Source organism: Lithobates pipiens, unplaced genomic scaffold (assembly GCF_037356315.1).
Source record: "Lithobates pipiens isolate NorthernLeopardFrog02 unplaced genomic scaffold, aLitPip1_a1.2 Scaffold_23, whole genome shotgun sequence".
NCBI classification, from domain to species: domain Eukaryota; kingdom Metazoa; phylum Chordata; class Amphibia; order Anura; family Ranidae; genus Lithobates; species Lithobates pipiens.
In genome coordinates, this window is record NW_027507785.1 from 283,956,967 (window position 1) to 283,980,847 (window position 23,881).

Here is a 23,881-nt window from a genome sequence, read left to right on the forward strand (position 1 = left end):
CACAGACTGGTCAGGGTGCCCATGCTGACCCATGTCTACAGCAAAAAACTTTTACAATTTGCACGTAAGCATCAGAACTGGACAACAGAGCAATGGAAGAAGGTGGCCCGATCTGATGAATTCAGATGAGTTTGAGGTGTTGACATGGCCTCTAAATTCTGAAGATCTCAATCCCATAAGGCATATGTAGGATGTTCTGGAGTAACAGGTCCAAATCCATGGAGGCATCACCTCACAACTTAGACTTAGAGGACTTAAGTGATCTGCTACTGATGGCTTGATGACAGATACTACAGTATGCCTTCTGAGGTCTAGTGGGATCTATGCCGCGATGGGTTAGGGTGTGTGGTCATGGTGTTGTGGCTGATGGGTGTATATGCTTCAAAGATGGTAATGTCTTTTATGTTTGTTTAATTTTTTTAACGTGTTTGTATTGCTAATTATAAAGGCTTATATGCAAGTTATTGCCATAAAGTGTTTGGGGACCCGGGTCCTGCCCCAGGGGACATTTATCGATGCAAAATGGCCGTTTTTTTCAGGAGCAGTGATTTTAATAATGTTTAAAGTGAAACAATAAAAATGAAATATTCCTTTAATGCCGGGGGGGTGCCTGCAAAGTAGCACATCTTTCCCTTGTTTAGAACTAGTAACAGCAACAACATACCACAGCAAACTTACATTTCTAAAGGAAAAAATTGAATTTGAAACTGCTCGTGGCTGTAATGTATTGTTGGATCCCGGCAATATAGATAGAAATCATTGACATTTTTTTTTGGTGAATGAGTAGAGGTACAATGTACCCGATACCTATTCACATAGTGGGGGGGCAGAATCTGGGGGTCCCCTTGTTAAAGGGGGCTTCCAGATTCCAATAAGCCCCCTGCCCGCAGACCCCCACAACCACCGGGCAAGGGTTGTGGGGATGAGAACGTTGTCCCCATCAACATGGGGACAAGGTGCTTTGGGGGACCCCAAATTTCCTCCCCGTGTTAAGGACATGTGGCCTGGTATGGTTCAAGAGAGGAGGGTGCTCTTTTTTCCAACCATTTCCCTGCGGCCTGCCAGGTTGTGTGCTTGGATAAGGGTCTAATATAGATTTTGGGGGGACCCCTAGGCAATTTTTTTTTAAATTTTGGTGCAGGGTTCACCTTAAAATCTATAACAAACCTAAAGGGCCGGTATGGATTTTGGGGGGCCCCTATGCCATTTTCTTTTAAATTTTGGTGCAGGGTTCCCCTTAACACTTATACCAGACCCAAAAGGCCTGGTAATGGACTGGGGGGCCCATGCCGTTTTCTTTCAATGATTATTATCTATGTTGCCAGGATCCGACAGTTTTAAATTATTATTTTTCCTTTAGAAATGTCATTTTACTGTGGAAGGATTTTCCCCTTTAATGACCAGGCCAATTTTTTGCGATACAGCACTGCTTCGCTTTAACTGGCAATTGCAAGGTCATGCAAGCTGTACCCAAACAAAATTGATGCCCTTTTTTACCCACAAATAGAGCGTCCCCCTGTCAGAACACAGTAGCTAAGCACGCTGTACTAACATCAGATTGTTAGTACAGCGGCTCCACCCTGAGCTTTCAGTTTGTTTTGAACGAAAAAAAAAAAAAAACGAGTAGTGTGTACAAGGCTTTAGTATCACAGTAACAAGATTAGACATCATATGGGGATGAGAGACACCGCATACCACTAGCTCAACATGTAGAGAGTAATGTGAACAGCCCCAGCCTTGAGGCCATTCACATTCCTCCTGGGGTGCATTGTTTCTTATCTCCTCGCGCTTCATTCTGGATCAAGCATAAGACAGCCTGCATCCTTACAAGCAGAACACCTTGAGTGGCACTATAAGTGGGTTACAAGATTAGACATCATATCTGTAGAAGGCTCCCAGAGACTGGGTGGATAGGATAAAAGACAGTTTGCACTAACACACCATAACTGCATGTGGCCTGTACTTCACATGATATTCTGAACTTTGAAGAGCTCTTTTTCTCAATTGACCACTTCAACACACTTGCTTATCTTATGCAGCCTCAATTGGCCTCATGGGTTGACCAGACTATACTACGAATGCACCCATGTGACCTCATCCCTATATATGTGTCTTCCTGGCATCACCTTACATGCAAGCATTCACTTGTGATTTTGGTTCCCAGTTCCATGTGAACCAACAAGATAAATCACCACAGGTTCTAAAATAAGACCTAGCGTTATTTTCCAGGAGGGCTGGAATATAAGCCCTACCCCGAAAATAAGCCCTAGTTTAAAATGCTTGAAAAACCCTATAATCAACTATATTACAGTAGTATATAATGTGCAATGTGTGTGTTTCTGTAATATAATTGCGTGGAAGGGAGCTCCGGCGGGTCACAGAAGCGCAGAGTGGCGCTATAACGAAGATATTTGGCACAATTATTTTACAGAAACACACACATTGTACATTATATACTACTGTAATCAAGTGGATTATATGATTTTACAAGCATTTTAACTCAGTTCAAACTGGAGATTACAGTCAGGCAGGGAGAGAGAGGGGTAAAGAAGACAGCATATTACATGGTAAGACCTACCCCAAAAATAAGCCCTACTGTGTCTTTTGTTGCCAAAATTAATATAAGACCCGGACTTATTTTCGGTGAAACACAGTATATCTTTCCCTTTTGGTTTCAATATCATCTAGGGTGTGTTTCTTTCTTTCTTTCTTTCTTTCTTTCTTTCTTTCTTTCTTTCTCATACCCGGTTGATTTTTGAGTATTTGCTCTTTCATTTATGCTTAGTTTTTCCCTTCATCTGACTTGGTGTATGGGTTTCTCACACTTCTCATCAATAATATTATACATTCAATATATACTACCGATTTTAATCCACAGAAGTGTTAGCTCATTGTCGCCTATACTTGCACATTGTCTTTGGGGAATCCACAGTGCTCCCGGCCTGTCCACATGTCTCTACCTCAGCTCTTATGCCAGACATTGCGAGCAGAGCCTCTGTTCACATCTATGCAGTTGACGTGAGTATTTATAGGGATGCCCATCCTGTCCCTTATATCATTTACTTACCCTTATTATGTAGCTACAATACTATACCATCTGGTTATGTCTCTTTATAGATCACCATTATATTTGCCCCCTGAAGAGTTGGTATAATGAAATTCATGATGTCCATACAGATGATTTTATATGTTTTTTTACAGTACACCCCTAAGTGTAAATGTCCACATTGTGCCCAATTAGCCATTTTCTCTCCCTGGTGTCATGTGATTTGTTAGTGTTACAAGGTCTCAGGTGGGAATGGGGAGCAGGTGTGTTAAATTTGGTGTTATGGCTCTCACTCTCTCACATTGGTCACTGGTAGGCAAAGAACTCTCTGAGGATCTCAAAAAAAGAATTGTTGGCATACATCAGTGTTTCTCAATTCCAGTCCTCATGGCCCACTAACAGGTCATGTTTTCAGGCTTTCCATTATTTTGCACAGGTGATTTGATCAGTTTCACTGCCTTAGCAATTACCCCAGCTGTTTCATCTGAGGGAAATCCTGAAAACATGACCTGTTAGTGGGCCATGAGGACTGGAATTGAGAAACACTGCCCTACATAAAGATGACCTAGGCTACAAGTAGATTGTCAAGACCCTGAAACTGAGCTGCAGCATAGTGGCCAATACCCTACAGTGGTTTAACAGGACAGATTCCACTCAGAACAGGCCTCGCCATGGTCGAGCAAAGAAGTTGAGTGCACTTGCTTAGCGTCATATCCAGAGGTTGTTTTGGGGAAATAGACGTATGAATGCTGCCAGCATTACTGCATAGGTTGAGGGGGGTCAGCCTGTCAGTGCTCAGACCATACGCTGCACACTGCATCAAATTGGTCTGCATGGCTGTCATCCCAGAAGAAAGCCTCTTCTAAGGATGATGCACGCAAACAGTTTGCTGAAGAAAAAGAGACTAAGGACATGGATTACTGGAACCATATCATGTGTCCTGATGAGACCAAGATAAACTTCAGATGGTGTCAAGCGTGTGGCAGCAACCAAGTAAGTAGTACAAAGACAAGTGTGTGTTGCCTACAGTCAAGCATGGTGGTGGGAGTGCCATGGTCTGGGGCTGCATGAGTGCTGCCGGCACTGGGGAGCTACAGTTCATTGAGGGAACCATGAATGCCAACATGTACTGTGACATACTAAAGCAGAGCATGATCCCCTCCCTTCAGGGACTGGGCCACGGGGCAGTATTCCAACATGGTAATGACCCCAAACACACCTCCAAGATGACCACTACTTTGTTAAAGAAGCTCAGGGTAAAGGTGATGTACTGGCCAAGCATGTCTCCAGACCTAAACCCTATTGAGCATCTGTGGAGCATCCTCAAATGGAAGGTGGAGGAGCGCAAGGTCTCTAACATCCACCAGCTCTGTGATGTCATCATGGAGGAGTGGAAGAGGACTCCAGTGGCAACCTGTGAAGCTCTGGTGATCTCCATGCCCAAGTGGGTTAAGGCAGCGCTGGAAAATAATGGCGGCCACACAAAATATTGACACTTTGGGTCCAATTTGGACATTTTCACTTAGGGGTGTACTCACTTTTGTTGCCGGTGGTTTATACATTAATTGCTGTGTGTTGAGTTATTTTGAGGAAATTTACATGGTTATACAAGCTGTACACTCACTACTTTATATTGTAGCAAAGTGTCTTTTTTTTTTTTCCATGTTGCCACATGAAAAGATATAACAAATAATTTACAAAAATGTGAGGGGTGTACTTACTTTTGGTAAATACTGTGTATGTGGTTTTTAGCATGCCTTACATTTATGCTATATTGTGTATGCACTTTTTGTCATTGAGTTTGCTGTTCATGACCTCAAAGGTACAGTAAAAATGTTCTATGGAATCACTGCTTTTTGGTATACATCTCTCATTTAAAGTTCCAAACCCCCCCTTTATGCACCTGCTGGTCATGGGTGCTTCCATTGAACCCAGTCTTCCTTCACGTTTCATTCCATTTGTCAGCTTGGATAGCCGGGCTGCCATGGCATTACACCCGCACAGCTCACAGGAGTCACATTATCATGGCACAGAGCGGTCCTGTAAATACAGTAGAAGCTTAGTTATGCATATGTAGCTTAGTGTGCATTACCACTGAAAGGCAGTGAGAAGCATTTTTGACAGAATAGACCAATAGGGTCTCCCTTCCTCATAAAACCCTACCCGTCAGCGTTTTTACAATTTTTTAGTTGAATTCCAATTAAACACCCCTTCTCATCTCCAAAATGATATACTTCTTTTTCCTTCTGCTCCCGTAATCATTAGGAGCCAAAGGAAATGGCCAGTACTTCTGGGTATGGGGAACATGTGACAGCAGTGGGTGGACCAACCAGTGTTAATTACAAGGGAGTCCATAGCCCTATGTGTACTAAGAATCAGGCAATTTTTAGCTAACATGGGGCTTAGTTTTTACTCCTGGGGATAAATAGAGTGGCAGTGAAGCAAAAGAAAGGCACGTATGTGGAGGTCTACAGATGTAAACCTATTGGCACATGGGTACATCACACATTCACTTCAAGCCTTTAAGAGAATATGTGACAATAGGAGTCCAATCATCTGTTTCACGTGATTCTTGCCATATGAATTGATAGACTTTTTTTGGAAAAAATAATTACATGTGAGGAACTATCCTTCAAATAGCAACTTGATACAAATGTTATATTCAGTTGTGTTACTACATTCTTGGCATGATCCAAGCCAGTCACATACTGTACTCATGAGTTTGTTATTGTATATTACTAAACTGCTGCAATTAGCTTGCATTTAACTTGACAGTGCTGAACGAAACAGATTTGGTTCATATCATTTGGCAGAAATATATTTGGCTTTCCAACACTTCATTTAATTATAATTTATCAAGTTTTAGTCACTTATTGTATGAAATCTTGTTGCTTTTTGCAGGTGACTCATATGACTTGCTAAAGAATTACAAATCTTTAGTTATGAGTTCTTTTTGGCATTTTAACTTCATAGCTGTGCTGTAATTGCTTTAATAATGTGTCATTAAGGTACTTTGGCTTTTTTAAAGGTACAGTTCCAGCAAATATTGAACATTTATAAATACAAAGACTACCTGTTGCATGTCTCTAATTTTCATTCTGGCAATCGTGATGTGTTTTTCCTGCCAACAAATATTTAATGTTGTGCAGCCAGTTTTGTAGTCCAGGTACAACTCCCAGACAGCATAGCTAGGTCCTGGATTTTTACTGCAATTTCAGTATACAGACCATCCTGAAAGTATTTACATTGCTTCACTTTTTCCACATTTTGTTATGTTAAGGCCTTGATTGAGTCCACCTGTAGTAAATTCACTTGATTGGACATGATTTGGAAAGGCACACACCTGTCTATATAAGGTCCCACAGTTAGAGCACAAACCAAGCCATGAAGTCCAAAGAATTGTCTGTAGACCTCCAAGACAGGATTGTATCAAGGCACAAAGAATTGTCTGTAGACCTCCAAGACAGGATTGTATCAAGGCACAGATCTGAGGAAGGGTACAGAAAAATATCTGCAGCATTGAAGGTCCCAATGAGCCCAGTGGCCTCCATCATCCATAAATGGAAGAAGTTTGGAACCACCAGAACTCTTCCTAGAGTGGGCCGCCTGGCCAAACTGAGCAATCGCGGGAGAAGGACAGAGCTTCTGTGGAGAGAGGAGAACCTTCCAGAAGAACAACCATCTGCAGCACTTTAACAATCAGGCCCGTAGAGTAGAGTTGCCAGACGGAAGCCATTCCTCAGTAAAAGGCTCATGACAACCGGCCTGGAGTTTGCCAAATGGCACCTGAAGGGCTCTCAGACTATGAGAAACAAAATTCTCTGGTCTGATGAAGCAAAGTTTGAACTCTCTAGCCTGAATGGCAAGCGTCATATTTGAAGGAAACCAGGCACCGCTCATCACCTGGCCAATACCATCCCTACAGTGAAGCATGGTGGTGGCAGCATCATTCTGTGGGGATGTTTTTTCAGTGGGAGGAACTGTGAGATTAGTAGGATAGAGAGAAAGATGAATGCAGCAATGTACAGAGACATCCTTGATGAAAACCTGCTCTAGACTTCAGACTGGGGTGAAGGTTCATCTTCCAAAAGGACAACGATCCTAAGCACACAGACAAAATAACAAAGGAGTGGCTACAGGACAACTAGCCTGATGGAGCTTGAGAGGTCCTGCAAAGATGAATGGGAGAAATTGCCCAAAAATAGTTGTGCCAAGCTTGTAGCATCATACTCAAAAAGACTTGAGGTTGTAATTGGTGCCAAAGGTGCTTCAACAAAGTATTGGGCAAAGGCTGTCAATACATTATACAATTATACAATTGTTATGTACATGTGTTTTTTTTGGGGGGTTTTTTTTTTTTATAAATTGACAACGATTTCAAACAAATTTCCTTCACATTGTCATTTTGAGGTATTGTTTGTAGAATTCTGAGGAATACTTTCCAGATGCACTGAGCTTGGTCAAGAAAACAGGTCAAAACACATCCTCAAGCCTAGTACACACGGGCTGAATGTCGGCTGGCACTGGCCAGTTCAATAGAACCCGGCCAACATTTGGCCTGTGTGTATAGCAGCCAGTCCAACAGAAGCCAACCGTCCGGCCGCCTTCTGTCAAAGGCTCATGACCGAAAATGGTCTGCCGACTGTCTCTCAATGGCCGAGAGCACTGACCGGAGTGTTCTAGCGGCGCACAATAGCACAGCAGGGAAGATAGCTATTTTAACATTGGTTTGTTAGTATAGAGATTTGGACCTGAGCTGTGTTTTTATTTCTTTCGTTCAGCCCAGCAGGTACTGGTGTGTACTAGGCTTTAGCATGTTGATTGGACATTGAAAGCAAAGCAGCATGATTACAAGGTTATCTCTCCTCGTTTACCTCTTGTCAGTATGATTACTGTAAAAAAATGTACTGTAACATACAAGTTCAGCTTTTGACAAATTGAAATCAATGAACAAGATGTTAAATAACTCAGTAGCACAAGTATTAAACTGGTATTGCGGTTTAGCTCTTGCACACTAAATCCATTCATAATTTATGAGAAACATTTCCCCTATGTTCATTGACTAGGGCTTAAAAGTGTTAGTGATGGCTGCAGTGCTGAAGCCACCAAGGCTACATAATTGCTATTGCAGATTTCATTGTAGATATTTGTGATAACCCATGACAAGCACTAAAATGCCCATTATATAGGGGCTTTGGTGATCACCATTAAAAGTCCTAAGGAGAGTATGATTCTCCTAGAATTTAATCTGGAAAAAGAGATTGCAGATTGAAGGTATTATGGCCCGTAGTGTCCTCAGGTTTGCGCTGTGGCTGAGTTGTTGCAGATGATGATGTCTTAAAATGAAATTTGCAACTTGCAAATAATTTATAATTACATCAGAGATTTGACTTGTAGTTTCAAGCTATATAGCCTGACACTAATTGTGCTGGCACTGATACTAAAAACAGAGAATTGTGTGGAAACATGGAAATTCAAGCCTAGCTAGATGAAATTATCTTTTTTTTTTTTTTTTTTGTTATAGTGTAAATTATGAAAATATACAGAGTTCAGTGACAAAATGCAACCAATCATAATCATGTTTTAAAGGCCATCCCCAAAAGCCCAAGCAAAACAGCCCATTTTTTCCAAGACTGTAAGTAGAAATAAATGAAAATGTGTGATCATCTAGAAAATATTGTATAATGGAGATAGAGTACTTAATTTTTTCCTAAAAGTGCCACCCCATGATAACTATTTACTGACTCCATTTCTGTTGATAAATCGGCTCCTGCCACACTGGCTATACAATAATTGCAACCACCCACCCCAAGTTATAACTAGCTTTTGAAGTAAGATGCACATGGAAGGGCATTGCACAGCACAAACAAATAAAAGATTTACCAGCTAGTCTACAAAAAACAAAACAAAATGACCCTATTTAACAATTTACATTAAAATGAAGCCCTCTGTTTTTAATGTAAATTGTTAGACTTTGAGTTTTTTTGCAGGTTAGCTGGTAAGTGTGCTGTGAAATCTTTTGTTTGTGTGTGCTGTGCAATGCCCTTCCATGTACACCTTGCTTCAAAAGCTAGTTATAAATTGGGGTTCTTGCCATTCTTGTATAGATTGCTTTGGCATGGAGACACATTGGAGGCCTTTAGCTGCCATTCTGCTTTTGCTAGGCTTCTAGTGTGTCCCGGCACCTTTAAGGAGTAATGGGCTCCTTCCATGCATACCTGTTCTTAATGTATTCTTTGCTATATATGCTCCAGCATAGAGACTCTCAAAATTAAGAGTAATGCCGTGTACACATGACCGTTTTTTCCAACCGAGTTCCAATGAAATGGACTTGCTTACACACGATCACACCAAAGTCCGATCGTTTTGAACATGGTGACGTACAACACGTACGACAGGACTAGAAAAGAAGTTCAATAGCCAGTAGCCAATAGCTGCCCTTACGTCGTTTTTGGTCTGTCGGAACAGCATACAGTTTTCCCGATAAGCATTGATTCCGTCGGAAAGATTTAAAACACGTTCTCTTTCTAGGCCCATCAGAATTTTCAAAAAAAAAGGTCAACTGAAGCCTACACGATCGGAATATCCAATGAAATCATTCCATCTGACTTTTTCTGACGAAAATTCAGACAATGTGTACGGCATTAGAACCACACTTTCCCAGGAGCCTTGGTGAGACAGTGTTGCTTCCACATTTATTTGTAAATTTGTCCAACAAAGATTTTTTACTTAACTTAAATTGTTATGCCCATTCACACGGTCGGATTTTCCAATGGAAAATGTGCGATCGGATCATGTTGTCGGAAAATCCGACCGTGTGTGGGATCCATCGGACTTTTTCTGTCGGATTTTCCGACAACAAAATCCGATCGCATAAATTCCGATCGTGTGTAGATAATTCCGACGGACAAAGTGCCACGCATGCTCAGAATAAACTAAGAGATGAAAGCTATTGGCTACTGGCTTGTTTATAGTCCCGATGTACGTGTTTGACGTCACCTTGTTCAGAACGATCAGATTTTCCGAAAACTTTGTGCAACCGTGTGTATGCCACACAGGTTTCGGCCAAAATCAGTCGGAAAATATCATACGGATTTTGTGGTAGGAATGTCTGACCATGTGTATGGGGCATAAGACAAGGTGTTTATTATTTATTTATTTATTATTTTTTTCCCCTTTTTTTGCAGGATAGCTGCTAAGTGTGCTGGGAAATCTTTTCTCGTCCTGCCAAGCTGCCTTGTTACAAAGTTATAGTATAGGCCAGCTTTTTTCAACCAAGGTGCTTTGGCACTTTAGGGGTGCCTTTGCAAAATGCCTTAAAATTACTCCAGATTGCCCAAAAATTGTCAACAAGATGGTAGGCGGGTCAAGCCTGTCTTTTTTTTTTGTTACACCAAGCCACAGGTTTTAATTTTGCAGCATTGCAACCTTGCCCATGCTGGTCAGCTGCTGGCATCCCAGCAACCAATTACATTATAGGTTGATGAGGAGGGCTTTGGGTGCCTTGTTTGTCCCTACCCTGCCCCTCCCCATCAACATTAGGTGAATGAGGAAGAGAAACTGAGGGAGAAGAGACATGCTGTAATACTAGTTGGTATCAACGTACATAGGTATATTGCTTTGTAAGAATAAATCACTGCTAATGTTTGGTGTACTACAATCGTGGATGCCACTACATAATGTAAAGCTACGAGTTTATATTTAGAATGGGGTGCCTAAAGATTGTGCACAATTTTAAAGGGTGCCTTGACTGAGGTTGGGATGGTTGAGAATTACTGGTATTGGCACTTATAATAATAACAATAATAAAGAGATCAGCTTCAATTTACTGTAGTCATATTTTTTTAAAGATGAGCTAGTTGCTCTGATTTATTGTACTTTGCATATCCATTGCCCTTTGTATTGGGTTGTTGAATAAGCTCAATGTTCTCTACTGATATACTCTCAAGATTACCTTGTTTTTTCCTATTAACAGTTCAGCTTGAATCTTGCAGAGATTTTAGGAGGTAGAGATATGCACACTCTAGCTTCAAATTTGTACACAAAATACCTTTAACAAGCACTATGGACTTTAAAGGACCACTCAAGGACCACTCAAGAGAGAATATTTAGTAAAAAATTTAAATTTTATTATAAATAACATCATATCAAAAAGAAGATAAAACACATAATACTGAACTTTAAGAAGCACTATATGATTGAAAATATGTGGTCAACCTTACAAATGAAGTCAACCTTACAAATGAGGTTCACGTGATTTATTGAAGGGAACTGTTAAATTCTACAGCATACAAAGACATTTTAGACAATTGTACGCTTCCAGCCTTGTGGTAACAGTTTGCGAAAAGGTCCTTTTCTGTTCCAGCATGACTGTATGCCTGAAAAAGGTAGCTGCATCAAGACATAGTTTGATAAGTTTGGTGTGGAGGAACTTGAGTGTCCTGCACAAAGCCCTGACCTCAACACTACTGACCACTTTTGGCATGAATTGGAATGCCAATTGTAAGACAGGTCTCCTCATCCAACAATGATAAAGAGAGGGGGTGTAGGTGCACCAGGTGGGGACCGCACACCATGAAGTAAACCTAGTATGTGCTATATAATAATGAATAAAGTACATAAAAAATCCATGGTAATAAATAACATTCAAATAAAATATGGTCCATGAGTAATCAATGTAGTCAAATCACCAGGGCAAGCTCTCCAATGAGCAAAAGCAGAACTCTGTAGACTGTGACAGAAAGAGAAAAGAAGAGCACCTACTAGACTACTAGGTACATTTATTAAAAAGCCAAACAGATGGCCACTCACTTTTTGTAATTAAAAGACAGACTCATCAGGAAACATCAGCAGGTATCAATGTTCGGGACATGCCACTGGAGCAGGCTAAGGGGCCACCAATGTCCAGTGCCACAAGAAAGCACGCACCTGGAAGCTATCTGTATCTCTCCAAGATGGGGTTGGAATGCAGCATGGGCTGGTAAGCGTGCGTGATGGCATCACTGAGATAACAGGAAGCAAGCAACGCGTTTCTGAGCATGTGCCGTGCCTGCAAGGGGCATGCATGCTCTTTCATCAGACTTTGGCATTTTAATAAATTTACCTAGCAGTCTACACTCAGAGGTGCTCTTCTTTTCTCTTTCTGTCACCCAACATCAGTACCTAACCTCACAAATACTGTTTTGAACGATCACAAACTCCCATAAACATACTGTGAAATCTTGTGGAAAGCTTTCCCAGAAAAATGGAGGCTGTTAGAGCTGCAAAAGTGGAGAGCAAATCTTTATAAAAATATGTGATTTTGAAATGTCATGTCGAACAAGCACATATTGGTATGATGGTCAGAAGTCCGCAAACATTTAGTTATATAGTGATTAACAAACAAACAACTAAAATGTAAAAACCAGCAAAATCTTTTTTAAGTACTTAATTAACAGCATAAAAATACCAACGAAACTTATGAAAGAGCTGCGTGCTTTTTCTCATTTACTTCATTTACTTTCTTTTTTTTAATGTTTAGTTCTGCTGTAACTTTCCTGAATATAAAATTGTGCTGGAAAATCACAATAAATTTACTTTATTTCTCGCCAGGATCCTTTTGCAAATCAACGATACAGAATGTGCCTTTATTCAATGAAATGCACATAGCCAAAGCATTAACTTCAATCACACGTTTAATGAGGATGACCAAGTGATAATTATATTTTATAGAAGCTATTTGCTGAAAATGAAAGTCAAGAATATTTGTCTGAAATAAGCCAGTTTATCAGACATAACCATTTATTCTCAGGAATGCAAAGGAGGCTGTCATATTCCTCCGGCTCCTCACGTCTAATAGTACAAACTTTCATTTTAGTTTGTGTTTTTTTAAAGGAGAACTCCTTTGACTGTGCAAATCCCAAGTGGAATTAATTCCAGGTACACGTGTACTGCACATTCATTTTTTGACTGTGAGCCGTAGCAAGAACCAGCAGACTTAGTTTATTTCTACAAAAATCGTATTAGGTTTCAAGGTAAAAAGAAAAGAAATACTATATATAAAGAACTTTTGCCAACATAGCTACATAAAAGATGTAGCGGTCAGTATTGTGTAGTTTGAATAATATCAAACCAGTACCTTTCCGTTTACATTGTCAACAAGTGTAAGCCCCTGTACACACGGTCAGAGATTTCCACAACCAAATCTGTCGGATTTTGCCCGTCAGATTTTGTCCGTCGGATCTTGAACGAAACTGTTGCATACACACGGTCGGACTAAGTTGTCGAAAAATCCGATCTTTCAGAATGTGATGACGTAATTTCGTTACGATGGGACTACGTTCAGGCTAGTAGCCAATAGCTTTGATGTAGGAATTTGATCTGAGCATGCGTGGCCCTTGGTCCGATCAAAATTCTCTACACATGATCGGAGTATGTCCGATCGAGCCAGTTGGTCGGGAAATATTTCCAACATGTTGGAAAATTGGGTCCGACGGATATTCCGACGGAATCAGTCCGATGTATACCACACACAGTCAGATTATCTGATAACACGGTCCGATAGGACACATCCCGACGGATTCTCCGACCGTGTGTACAAGAGCTAAGTAAAACTGTGCTCAGACTGTGCACGCTAAAGTATTTTCATATTCTGTACAAGTCCCAAATGACAAGAGGGTTTCCCTTACACCTCCTGCCCTGTATGCCCTAGAGTTGGAGACAGGGTGTAGCAGGGCAAGGAGTGGAGAGGGTGACTGCAGTGGGTCAACAATTTGCAGATTAGAGGACAGCCTGGGAGCTGCTGTGATGCTGGAGACACTCAGACCAGGTTTGTGCAGGTTGGGCACAGGAACTTGCTGGGGCAAGGACAAAAGCTTTAGCAAGGACTGGCAGGGTCACTAACAGCTAGGTAGTAGAAGTACCAATTCAAAAGCAGGAGCAAAGGATCCAGCCAGGAGTCAGGAGGAAAGTCAGCTCAAACGCAGATCAGGTCATGGGTCAAAGGATCCGAAGACCACTCAGCAACTCTTCTTGGGTGCACTGTGCGTTAGATGGGTACTTATAAATGCTTAGTCACATTAAAGAGCATGTGCAGTACCATGCAACTTAGCATGTGCACCAACACATGCAGATATGTGCACAGCTGCAATCCTGTGCTGTGAGCTGTGAACTGTAATATACACGCAGATATTCAGGCACAGTCATGCAGTTGTCATTCCAATCCTGACACACAAGCTCTCATTCACCTCTATAGCTACTGGCATTGTGGAGAAATTAGTCTACAGAACAAAGGCATAGAAATCTACGTTTTTTTTCCTGATACTTCCTATTGCAGCAGGGTCTTGGCAGCCTACTAGCCCTCTAAACAAATAGCAGGGTTTTCTAAGCTGTGGGAAACCAATTGACATTGACTTTTGATTCTTTGTAGTATTATCTTTGAGAATGATTTACCCTATTTTTTTCCTGCATAGTTGAGTCGCTTAGCCTTGTTTGCCATTTCAGGCAGATACTTACCCATCATGCCATACCATCAGGGAGATTCAAAGCCCCTTGTTTTTTATCTCTCATTGGCGTTTCCCTGAACATCCTGGGAAGGAAGCACACATGTAAGGTTGGCTACACTAGGGCTCCAATGATTACTACACTGGGACAGGGTAACTTCTCTGTAAGTGAAAATGAGGGGAAAGATTACTGCACAAGAAATGTAAGAGATGATGTATATACTTGCTATATATCTTGTTTTACCAGGAGGGTGTAATAACACTTTTAATACTTTTTTTTTATAACAGGCAATCTGGGCAGAGTAGACTACATCACAGAGTTTGAGTATGACCTGTTTATCAGACCTGATACATGTAATCCCCGCTTCCGTGTCTGGTTTAATTTTACGGTGGAGAATGTAAAGGGGTATCAGGTAAGACAGATATCTTTTATTTCAGTTTGCATGGGTACTTTTGTGATCACTTTGTTATAGTATTAATACTGTAGTACTGTGAAGAGGCAGTACATGGTGCTTCTTGTAGAAGTTTCTTGCAAGGAAATGTCTATTTTTGCTCTATAAAGTGAAATCCAAGCTTTGTCTACTGTTGGATTCGAGGCAAACAGATTAATACACTACTAAGCTCTACATTTATGGCTGTACCTGACAAAGGATTTGAAAATTCTTGTGGATATTTCTGTTGCACAGCACAACCAGGTCTTGTATTTCCCAGTACCTCTTGACAAAATACACTACAATACAGCATGATTAAAGATTAGTGCCATTCTGTAACTGGACATAGAAGCCTTCACTTTGGTCTCTTTTGCTGTCAGCATGATCCTTGAAATAACTGTATCAGGAGCCAATTGGTTCCTAGTACTGCATCTCCCTCGCCTAGTGCTGCTATACAGGGATAACAGAAGGTTATTATTTTGGCAACTACAGGCAAAAATACATTAATCGATATGTAAATAAATCTATCATTGGATTATTTTTATATTTGCCTAGACTTTAGTTAAAAAGAAAACACAAGAATTCTTTTATTGTTTTAAGGAAATTTAGCTTTCTAATTTCCGGCATCTATTCAAACAAATGCCCTGTACACACGAGCATAAAAACCATCCAAGATTTTTCCCACCGAATTCCGCTCAAGCTTGGCTTGCATACACGCGATCATACAAAAGTTTTCTGAACTTTCGACCGTCAAGAACGCGGTGACATACAACACTACGACGAGCCGAGAAAATGAAGTTCAATGCTTCCGAGCATGCGTCAAATTGTTTCCCAGCATGTGTAGGAATTTTGCGCGTCGGAATTGGTACAGATGATTGGAATTTAGGATCGGAACTTTTTCCGACCGAAAAATAGAGAACCTGCCTCAATCTTTTGTTGGTGGGAATTCCGCCAGCAAAAGTCCGATGGAGCATACACAGTCGGGATTTCCGACCAAAAGCTCACATCGGACTTTTGCTGGCAGAATTTCCGCTCGTGTGTATGGGGCATAAGTTGAGTATACCAGATATATGTATCTACAAAAAAATAAAACTCAAACCATTAAAGAAATTAAGAGGTTTCCTTGGGGTGTGGTGATTCCACCTATCTTTTGATCTCTCAGGGCAGCAGCAGTGTGGCCTCATTTGCTTGAACAGGTCGCATTCGACCAACTGAATGCAACAGGTGGATCATTTTTGCCCTGTGTAAACGCCCCCATCTTCTGCCTTTGCAGCTTAATGGGGGGGGGGGGGGAGTTGCAGGGCAAAAGAAAAAGCAGCTCAACCACATGTTTTACTGCTCCCAACCACAATGCTTAACAAGCCCTACACACTGTCATTGTAAGACAACAAAAAGACAACAAAAAGAGGGTGCACCAACCTTGCACATTACCCAAATGGTATTTATTTAAATCAAAAAGAAGGAAATATACTCAAAACAAGTGAATAATAAAAGATGGCTGACCTGGAAGGCTCTTCGGCATGCTGTACATAGTTCCAGTTGCCTGGTTGCTCTGTGTCCATTCTTGGACTTTGTGCTCTCTTTTTGTTGTTCTAGAGTGTTCACATTGTTTGCCCCCTGACCCTTGGAGGGCAGCAAGGCCTGTGCATTTGCTGAGAGCCTTTGATATTCTAGGCTATTTCCATTGCCGTCGCACCACTTTTCAGTGCAAGAGATTTTGCTTGACTACACTATGTAACATGCATGCTTTAACGTGAAAAAAGTTTATTAATTAATATAGCACTTTGCTCCCTTGCTTGTAAAATTGATGTTGGAGCATACCAGTTTCAGTCTGGGACAAAGGCTCTTGAGTTAATACCTTCTAAGATTGACTCTCTCTTGAGGGATGAATTACTGACCAAACCTTTGTCCGCTATTCATAAGGTCCTACAACCAATGTTCATGAGAGCGTGAGATGTTCTAAGTGGCAAATAGATGTCCCAGGGCTTGATATGGAGGACTGGGAGGACATGTGGGACCACCAACTACTTAAGTTTCTGCCAGAGATAGATTTATACAATTCAAGATACTACATAGGTTTTACTTAGCTCCACAAAGATTACATAAGCTATATCCTTCTACCCCTGCACATTTTTGGCAATGTCTTTAGGACTCTGTGGGCTATACTCATACCGTGTGTTCTGGCAGTGTCGTGCTATCCATTTTTTCTGGTCACACAGGTAACACAATTTATTCTCACATTAACTACTGTCAGTGTTCTCTTAAATGAGGCTACATGTTTGCTGGGGAACCATTGGCTCCCATTTGTGCAACCAGAACATTTTTCTGTTTTATGCTAAATCCATCATATTAAAGTCCACCATCTCTCCCACATACACTATTGGAAGTCATTCATTTATAATTTTCTACCACTTTATAAGGCTGCATACGAGTCTAGACACTGCCCTAAAAAAATTACCAAGGTATGGGATGCATGGATACGTTATATTAACGTAGTGTGAGAAAATCATATACACTGATAGTGTGTAATCCCAGTCCAATATTAAACAAATTTGAGGGGTCTGACAATTGGAAGGGGAGGGATTAGATGTGTAGTTTTATGTAAAGAATGGGTAGGATGGAAATAATATACAACCTACTGTATCCATTTATGCAATCTATAAATTTTGCTAACACTCTATTAAGACTTAGATAGTTCTTTGTGAATCTGAGTGTGGTGACTTTGTTGTGTTTTCACTACTTAGTGGTAAAATCTTTATCCTTCTAAGAAGTCTATGTTTAGGCTTGAGCCAAGGAAATGTCCCAAATGGCTATGTATTGTATTCAACTGAAAAATTCAATAAAAATCATATACACTGATAGTGTGTAATCCCAGTCCAATATTAAACACATTTGAGGGGTCTGACAATTGGATGGGGAGGGATTAGATGTGTTGTTTTATGTAAAGAATGGGTAGGATGGAAATAATATACAACCTACTGTATCCATGTATGCAATCTATACATTTTTCTAACAATCTTTTAAGACTTGGATAGTTCCTTGTGAATCTGAGTGTGGTGACTTTGTCGTGTTTTCACTACTTAGTAGTAAAATCTTTACCCTTCTATGAAGTCTATGTTTAGGCTTGAACCAAAGAAATGTCCCAAATGTATTGTATTCAACTGGAAAATTCAATAAAAATTATTTATAAAAAAAAAAAAAACAGAAGTGCTAACCACCAAGCCACCATGTTACCATATGTGATGCTAGGTCCTCTTCAGCAAGGTGCCCTAGCTCCAATCAGGCCCCATGTTCCTCCATATAGACCATGGGGTAAATTTACTAAAACTGGTGCACTCAGAATCTGGTGCAGCCGTGCATGGTAGCCAATCAGTTTCTAAGTTCATTTTGTTCAACTAAGCTTTGGCAATAAAAACTGGAAGCTGGTTTATGTGGAGCTGCACCAGATTTTTCACTTTCAAGTTTTAGTAAATAACCCCCATCTTTCTGTCCATGTCAGGTGATGTGGTGCACACAGTGCATCAGACCCTTCCAGGAACATTCCAGGAAATGTAGCGTTAGGCCATGTGAGACTAAAAAAAAAACACTTCAGAGAAATATATTTATGGGGATTAATCACTGTGTAGATGACACAAATGCTAGTAAACAAATCAATAAAATTGCAGTCTTATATGTTTATTAGCAGATAGATTGTATGACATTATCTGAAAATCAACAAAGAGCGTGAATGGTTTATTAGAGCATTAGGAGTGCGTCTTTATCGATAGTGCCTTGGGGACACAATGTTTTGTACACTTCTGGAAGAATTCTTCATACCAGAAGTTAAATGAACTTGGTGTGTGCAAACTAGTTTATACATCTATATATGTGTCCATAACTATAAATTGTTGTATTACATAATGCATATGTAAGTACATTGTGATACAGCTATGCATACTTTAGAATTATAGAACCTATTAAATATTATATTATGTATCCTATCAGTATATATTTACCAAATAAATTGCAAGTTGTATGTGTTTGACCATGTTTTCTTTTAAAGCTGAAATCCAGGCTAAACAAATATTATCTACATTCGAGAGCCATGTGTATTCTTACTTGAATCTGTTCCTCTTTTGTGTGTTTCTTCCAGATCTGTGCAGCAATAATGAAAAAAAACTTTTGCCCCTGTGCAGGAACTTCCGGTAATAAAGACCGCTCACTGCTGCTCACTCTCCTTGTTCAGAGTGACTGGTCTTGTTTCCGCCCCCCCTCCTGTAGTTTTCTGTCAGCAGCCTGTAGTAGGTGGAGCCTGCTGGGCCCCTTCCACAGCTCTGATCCCTGCACAGGTTATATGCAACACAGTGATGATGTCACTACCACTTTTACAAGGTAATCCTTAGGTAGCAAAGATATTTGGTGTGTGCAAAGTGGATTCATATCATCTAATAACCCCTTCGCACCTAAGGGTAAAACAAATCTTAAAGTGGAGGTCCGCCAATTTTCTTTTTTTTTATAAGTCAGCAGCTACAAATACTGCAGCTGTTGACTTTTAAAGTATGGACACTTACCTGTCCAGGGCGCCCGCAGTGTCGGCACCCGAAGCCAATCTGTCGCTCGGCTCCCCAGTGCTGTGACCACCATCTTTGATAAGGGAATCAGGAAATGAAGCCTTGCGGATTCACTTCTCGGTTCCCTGCTGCGCATGCGTGAGTCACGCTGCGCAATCTGGATGGTCCCTGTTGTCTCTGGGGTCCATGTGTTTTCCAGCAGACAGCGGGGAGGGGGGGAGTAAGAGGCATAGACGCAGGATTTGCACCCACTTCCGGGCATAGAGGGGTGACAAAAGAAGCAGGCTTACATTTTTTTGGGAGTCCTGATTTAAGCCTTAACACTTATAGAAATTTTAGTTGCTAGTTCACAAATGAAAAGGTGAGCGGACAACCTATAACTCCCACCAACCGTGGGTGATACATATTCACCCACACAGCCCGGTGCAATAGGTAGTCCTGGGTTTTGAATACCACGCTGTTTCTCTGCATCTTTCCCTAGGCATTCCAGGATAAATCGGATCAGTTCTGACTGGTCAACGCAGTCATGTGCTGATGCTAACCAATCATAACTGCTCTCATCTATCCCAGCATTCTTTGGGGTAGAAGAGGAAAAATAGCATAGTTTCCAAACCCCAAGACTGCTTCCCCAGGCTGCATGGAAGGTGAAACTTTAAGTGCAGAATGGACCAGGTGGTAGGGAGTGTTTAGGGTGTTAGTTCACCTTTTTATTTTTTCTGAAAAGATGAACTTACACTTTAAGGCTTAGTTCACATATATGCAATGGAGTAAAAAAGCAAAATTGCACGTTTTCTTGTGGTGCACCCAAAAATACTTTGCTGAAGTGTGTGAGAAATTGCATGCCAATCAACGACAACAAATTACTAACTGTTCTGGTGCAGTGCAAAAAAAAAAGTGCTCATAGTTCTTTTGTGCAATTGCCACAAGTAGGAGACCTATTAAAGTGAATAGACTGTCCCAAAATGTGCCGCACCTGCATGCGCAAAAACAGACACACTGTCGACCTGCACAGGTGTCCCTTCATGCCTAATCCTTACTACTTAGAACCCCCAAACATTTTATTTATATATATATATATATATATATATATATATATATATATATATATATATATATCATTTTTTATTTTATTTATTTTTTTAGGGCAGAGGCTGCAAAGGCTGCCGCATCAGCTGGTATTACAAGAAAGCCGACCGTCAACTCTAAAAAATCGTACTGGGGTGATGCCAGCAGCTGCCAGCATCACCCCGGTACAACCCCTTGAAGCGGAAGAGGTTAAGATTCTAGTATTACCCCAGTGGTGACTGGTACTCTATAATGTATGGACAGTGATGAGGCCCCTATGGGCACCTATAGTTTCAGCTCTTCTGTCTGCAAAGGCTGTATTTTCTATTTTCACATTGCAACTTTCAAATGTATGCTCATTTTTGGCTATTGTCCTGTTGCTTGGCAACCTTTAAACTAAACCTTTATGGGGTGACAAAGCGCTTAACACAATTCCTTGCTTTTTCTATCAGATCAGGTTACAATGCACCAATCGTATTCACTAGGACCCATTGTTAGGCGAAAAGCTATGAAATACTTATTATGAGAGAAGAGCTTTTATTATTTTTTTCCGCCGTACTCTAGTAGTGGCTTGATAGTGTCACATAAATGAGAAATGTGAAAAGTGTAGAAAAAAAAAATCTAAGATATATGTAATTGATCCATCTTTTCCAGGCTGGCCTGGCAGACAGCCACTTTCAGCACTTCATCTAAGAGTAAAAAAAAAAAAACTATTCAGTTTCCACAACAGCCTCTTATGAGTGTGAGCTCTTCAGCCCCGTGGTATACAAATCAAGAGTTTTTATTTCCTGCCAATGTGATAAAATCATGACACATATTATTGAAATACATTTTAGGCTACTTAAAGCTGTTCTAGCATAAAACATATTTTTCAAGTTAAAGTGGAGGTAAACCTCAGACATGAAATATGAACATATCCCTGTATAGTGTGTAGGATAGGGATGTTCGGATCACAGCCTATGATTGACAGCCTCAGCTGTGTGCTGTGTACTGAGCTCTGCAGTGAATAAATTCAGTTCTCTGCCCCCTGTTTTAAGACAGCCCAGATAAGCTTTATAAATTCTGGACTTTAAATGGATGTAGAGAAGAGAAGACTGCAGACAAACAGGTAAAATATATGGAGGAGGATGTGCTTCTTCTCTGTGTGTATCACCTGAGGACAGTCACCTTTACTGGGTATATGTAATGCCGCGTACACACGAGCGGACTGTATGGCGTACTTAGTCAGTCGAAACACATTTCAGCGGACAGTCCGCTCGTGTGTGGGCTTCAGCTGACTTTTTCAGCGTGCAGTCCGGCGTACTAAGAATTTCGGATTTTTCGAAATTCTGTCCGTCGTACTTTGGTTTCAGCGGACAATCCGCTCGTCAGTATGCTAGTTCGACGGACTAAGAATGGCGCATGCCCAGAAAGGATTTACACGGCGGAAGGGTGCTTTGCTGTGTCTTGGACTTCCTATTACTAGTCCCGTCGTACGTGCTATACACGTCATCGCGCAAGCTTTCGACGGACTGTTTGTGCATCCGTGTGTGGTCAAGTCCGTTCAGTCGAAAGTACGACGGACTGTCCGTCGGATTGTATGACGAACTAAGTACGCCATACAGTCCGCTCGTGTGTACGCGGCATAAGGCTTTACAACCAGTTTAAGTGCATTTACGTCATTTTACGTATTATATTACCTCTCACAAAGATCTCAGTACTCTCCATGACAATGCTTTTTTCTGCTTTTAGAAAGGCATAGAACTGAGCGGGACTTTTTAGGTACCAATATATAATGAAATGCAACCAAATCCTAAAATTCATAACTTTTAATCATACAGCATAATATTACAGTTACATAATAAAATTTAATAGAATTGATAATTCTGTGAAGAGGTGGTTGAAGACAATTAAGCCATAATAATAAGTTTGAATCTTTCCAGGTATTGTTTGTATCATATAACCTCATTAATGAGCATGCCGATAATCAAAATGTTCCCAGTACCCAAAGTGTTTTTATTAAACGTGTTTCATGAACAACGTTCACGTCTTCAGGAGAGGATTAAAAATATGTGAAGGTCTGGAATAGTTCAGCTGTAATAAAATCACATCATATTGTTGTCCATACCAGTCTTTTTCAACCAGGGTGCCCAGGTACCCTGGGGTGCCTTGAGGTTTCTTCAGGGGTGCCTTGGCAAAATGCCTAAAAATTGACCAAAAATTGAATGGAAGCCAACAGGTGCATCAAGCTTGCATTTTAGTTCCACAAAGCCTTGTATTTTCATTGTGCACCATTACAGCCTTTTAGCCAACAGCATCCTAGCAAACAATCACATTATCAGTTGATAAGGAGGATGTTGGTTCTCCGCACAGAATCCTCGTTTGGGTCTCCCCCGTCCTTCTCTGTAAGCGCTGGGGTCACATTAGCTGAGTGATGGAGAAAAACTGAGGAAGAAGAGAAACAGTGGACTACTAGTCAGTACCAGTGTGCAAAAGTGTATTTGATTTGGAAGGATTAAGCACCTCTAACGTTGGATGTCCTATATGTGTGGATGTTGATACAATATGTTAAACTATTAGCCCTTGTACACACGGTGGGAGAACCTGTCGGAATGTGTCCTATCGGACCGTGTTGTCAGATATTCTGACTGTGTGTGGTATGCATCGGACTGTTTCCGTCTGAATATCCGTCGGACCAAATTTTCCAACTTGCTGGAAATATTTTCCGACAAACTGCTCCGATAGGACATACTCCGATCATGTGTAGAGAATTCCGATCGGACAAAGTGCCACACATGCTCCGATTAAATTCCTATATCAAAGCTATTGGCTACTAGCGTGAATGTAGTCCCATTGTAACGAAATTACATCATCACGTTCTGAAAGATCGGATTTTTCGACAACTTTGTCCGACCGTGTGTATGCAACAGTTTCTGACACGATCCGACTGACACGATCCGACTGACAAGATCCGACTGACAAAATCCGACGGACAAAATCCGACGGACAAAATCCGACGGATTTGGTTGTCGGAATCTCCGACCGTGTGTACAAGGGCTTAGAATAGCATTTTACATTTTAGAATGGGGTACCTCAAGGCTGTCCATGATTTTAGAGGGTGCTTTAAGAATGTCCATAATTTTAAAGGGTACCTTGACTGAAAAAAGGTTGGAAAACACTGGTCCATGCATCAAAACCCTGGAAAAAAACAAGGAAAAAAGGGAGAATCCACAGAGAATAACACAGGCTGGCAGACTAATTCCCACTACTCTCAATAGGGGCACAGCTACAACCACAGATTCCCTAATATGGTCCTATGATGGTTTTCTC

The 23,881-nt window shown here is 40.9% G+C and overlaps 1 protein-coding gene across 3 annotated transcripts in view; it reads left to right on the top strand.

Annotated features, from left to right (window-relative positions):
• Nucleotides 1-23,881, top strand: part of AGBL4 (AGBL carboxypeptidase 4) — a 2,901,779-nt gene that overhangs the window by 295,091 nt on the left and 2,582,807 nt on the right. For all 3 annotated transcript variants that reach the window (XM_077450277.1, XM_077450278.1, XM_077450279.1), the window contains exon 3: nucleotides 14,815-14,939. In XM_077450277.1, the coding sequence (XP_077306403.1) occupies nucleotides 14,815-14,939 (125 nt within the window). The remainder of the gene's footprint in view (nucleotides 1-14,814; nucleotides 14,940-23,881) is intronic.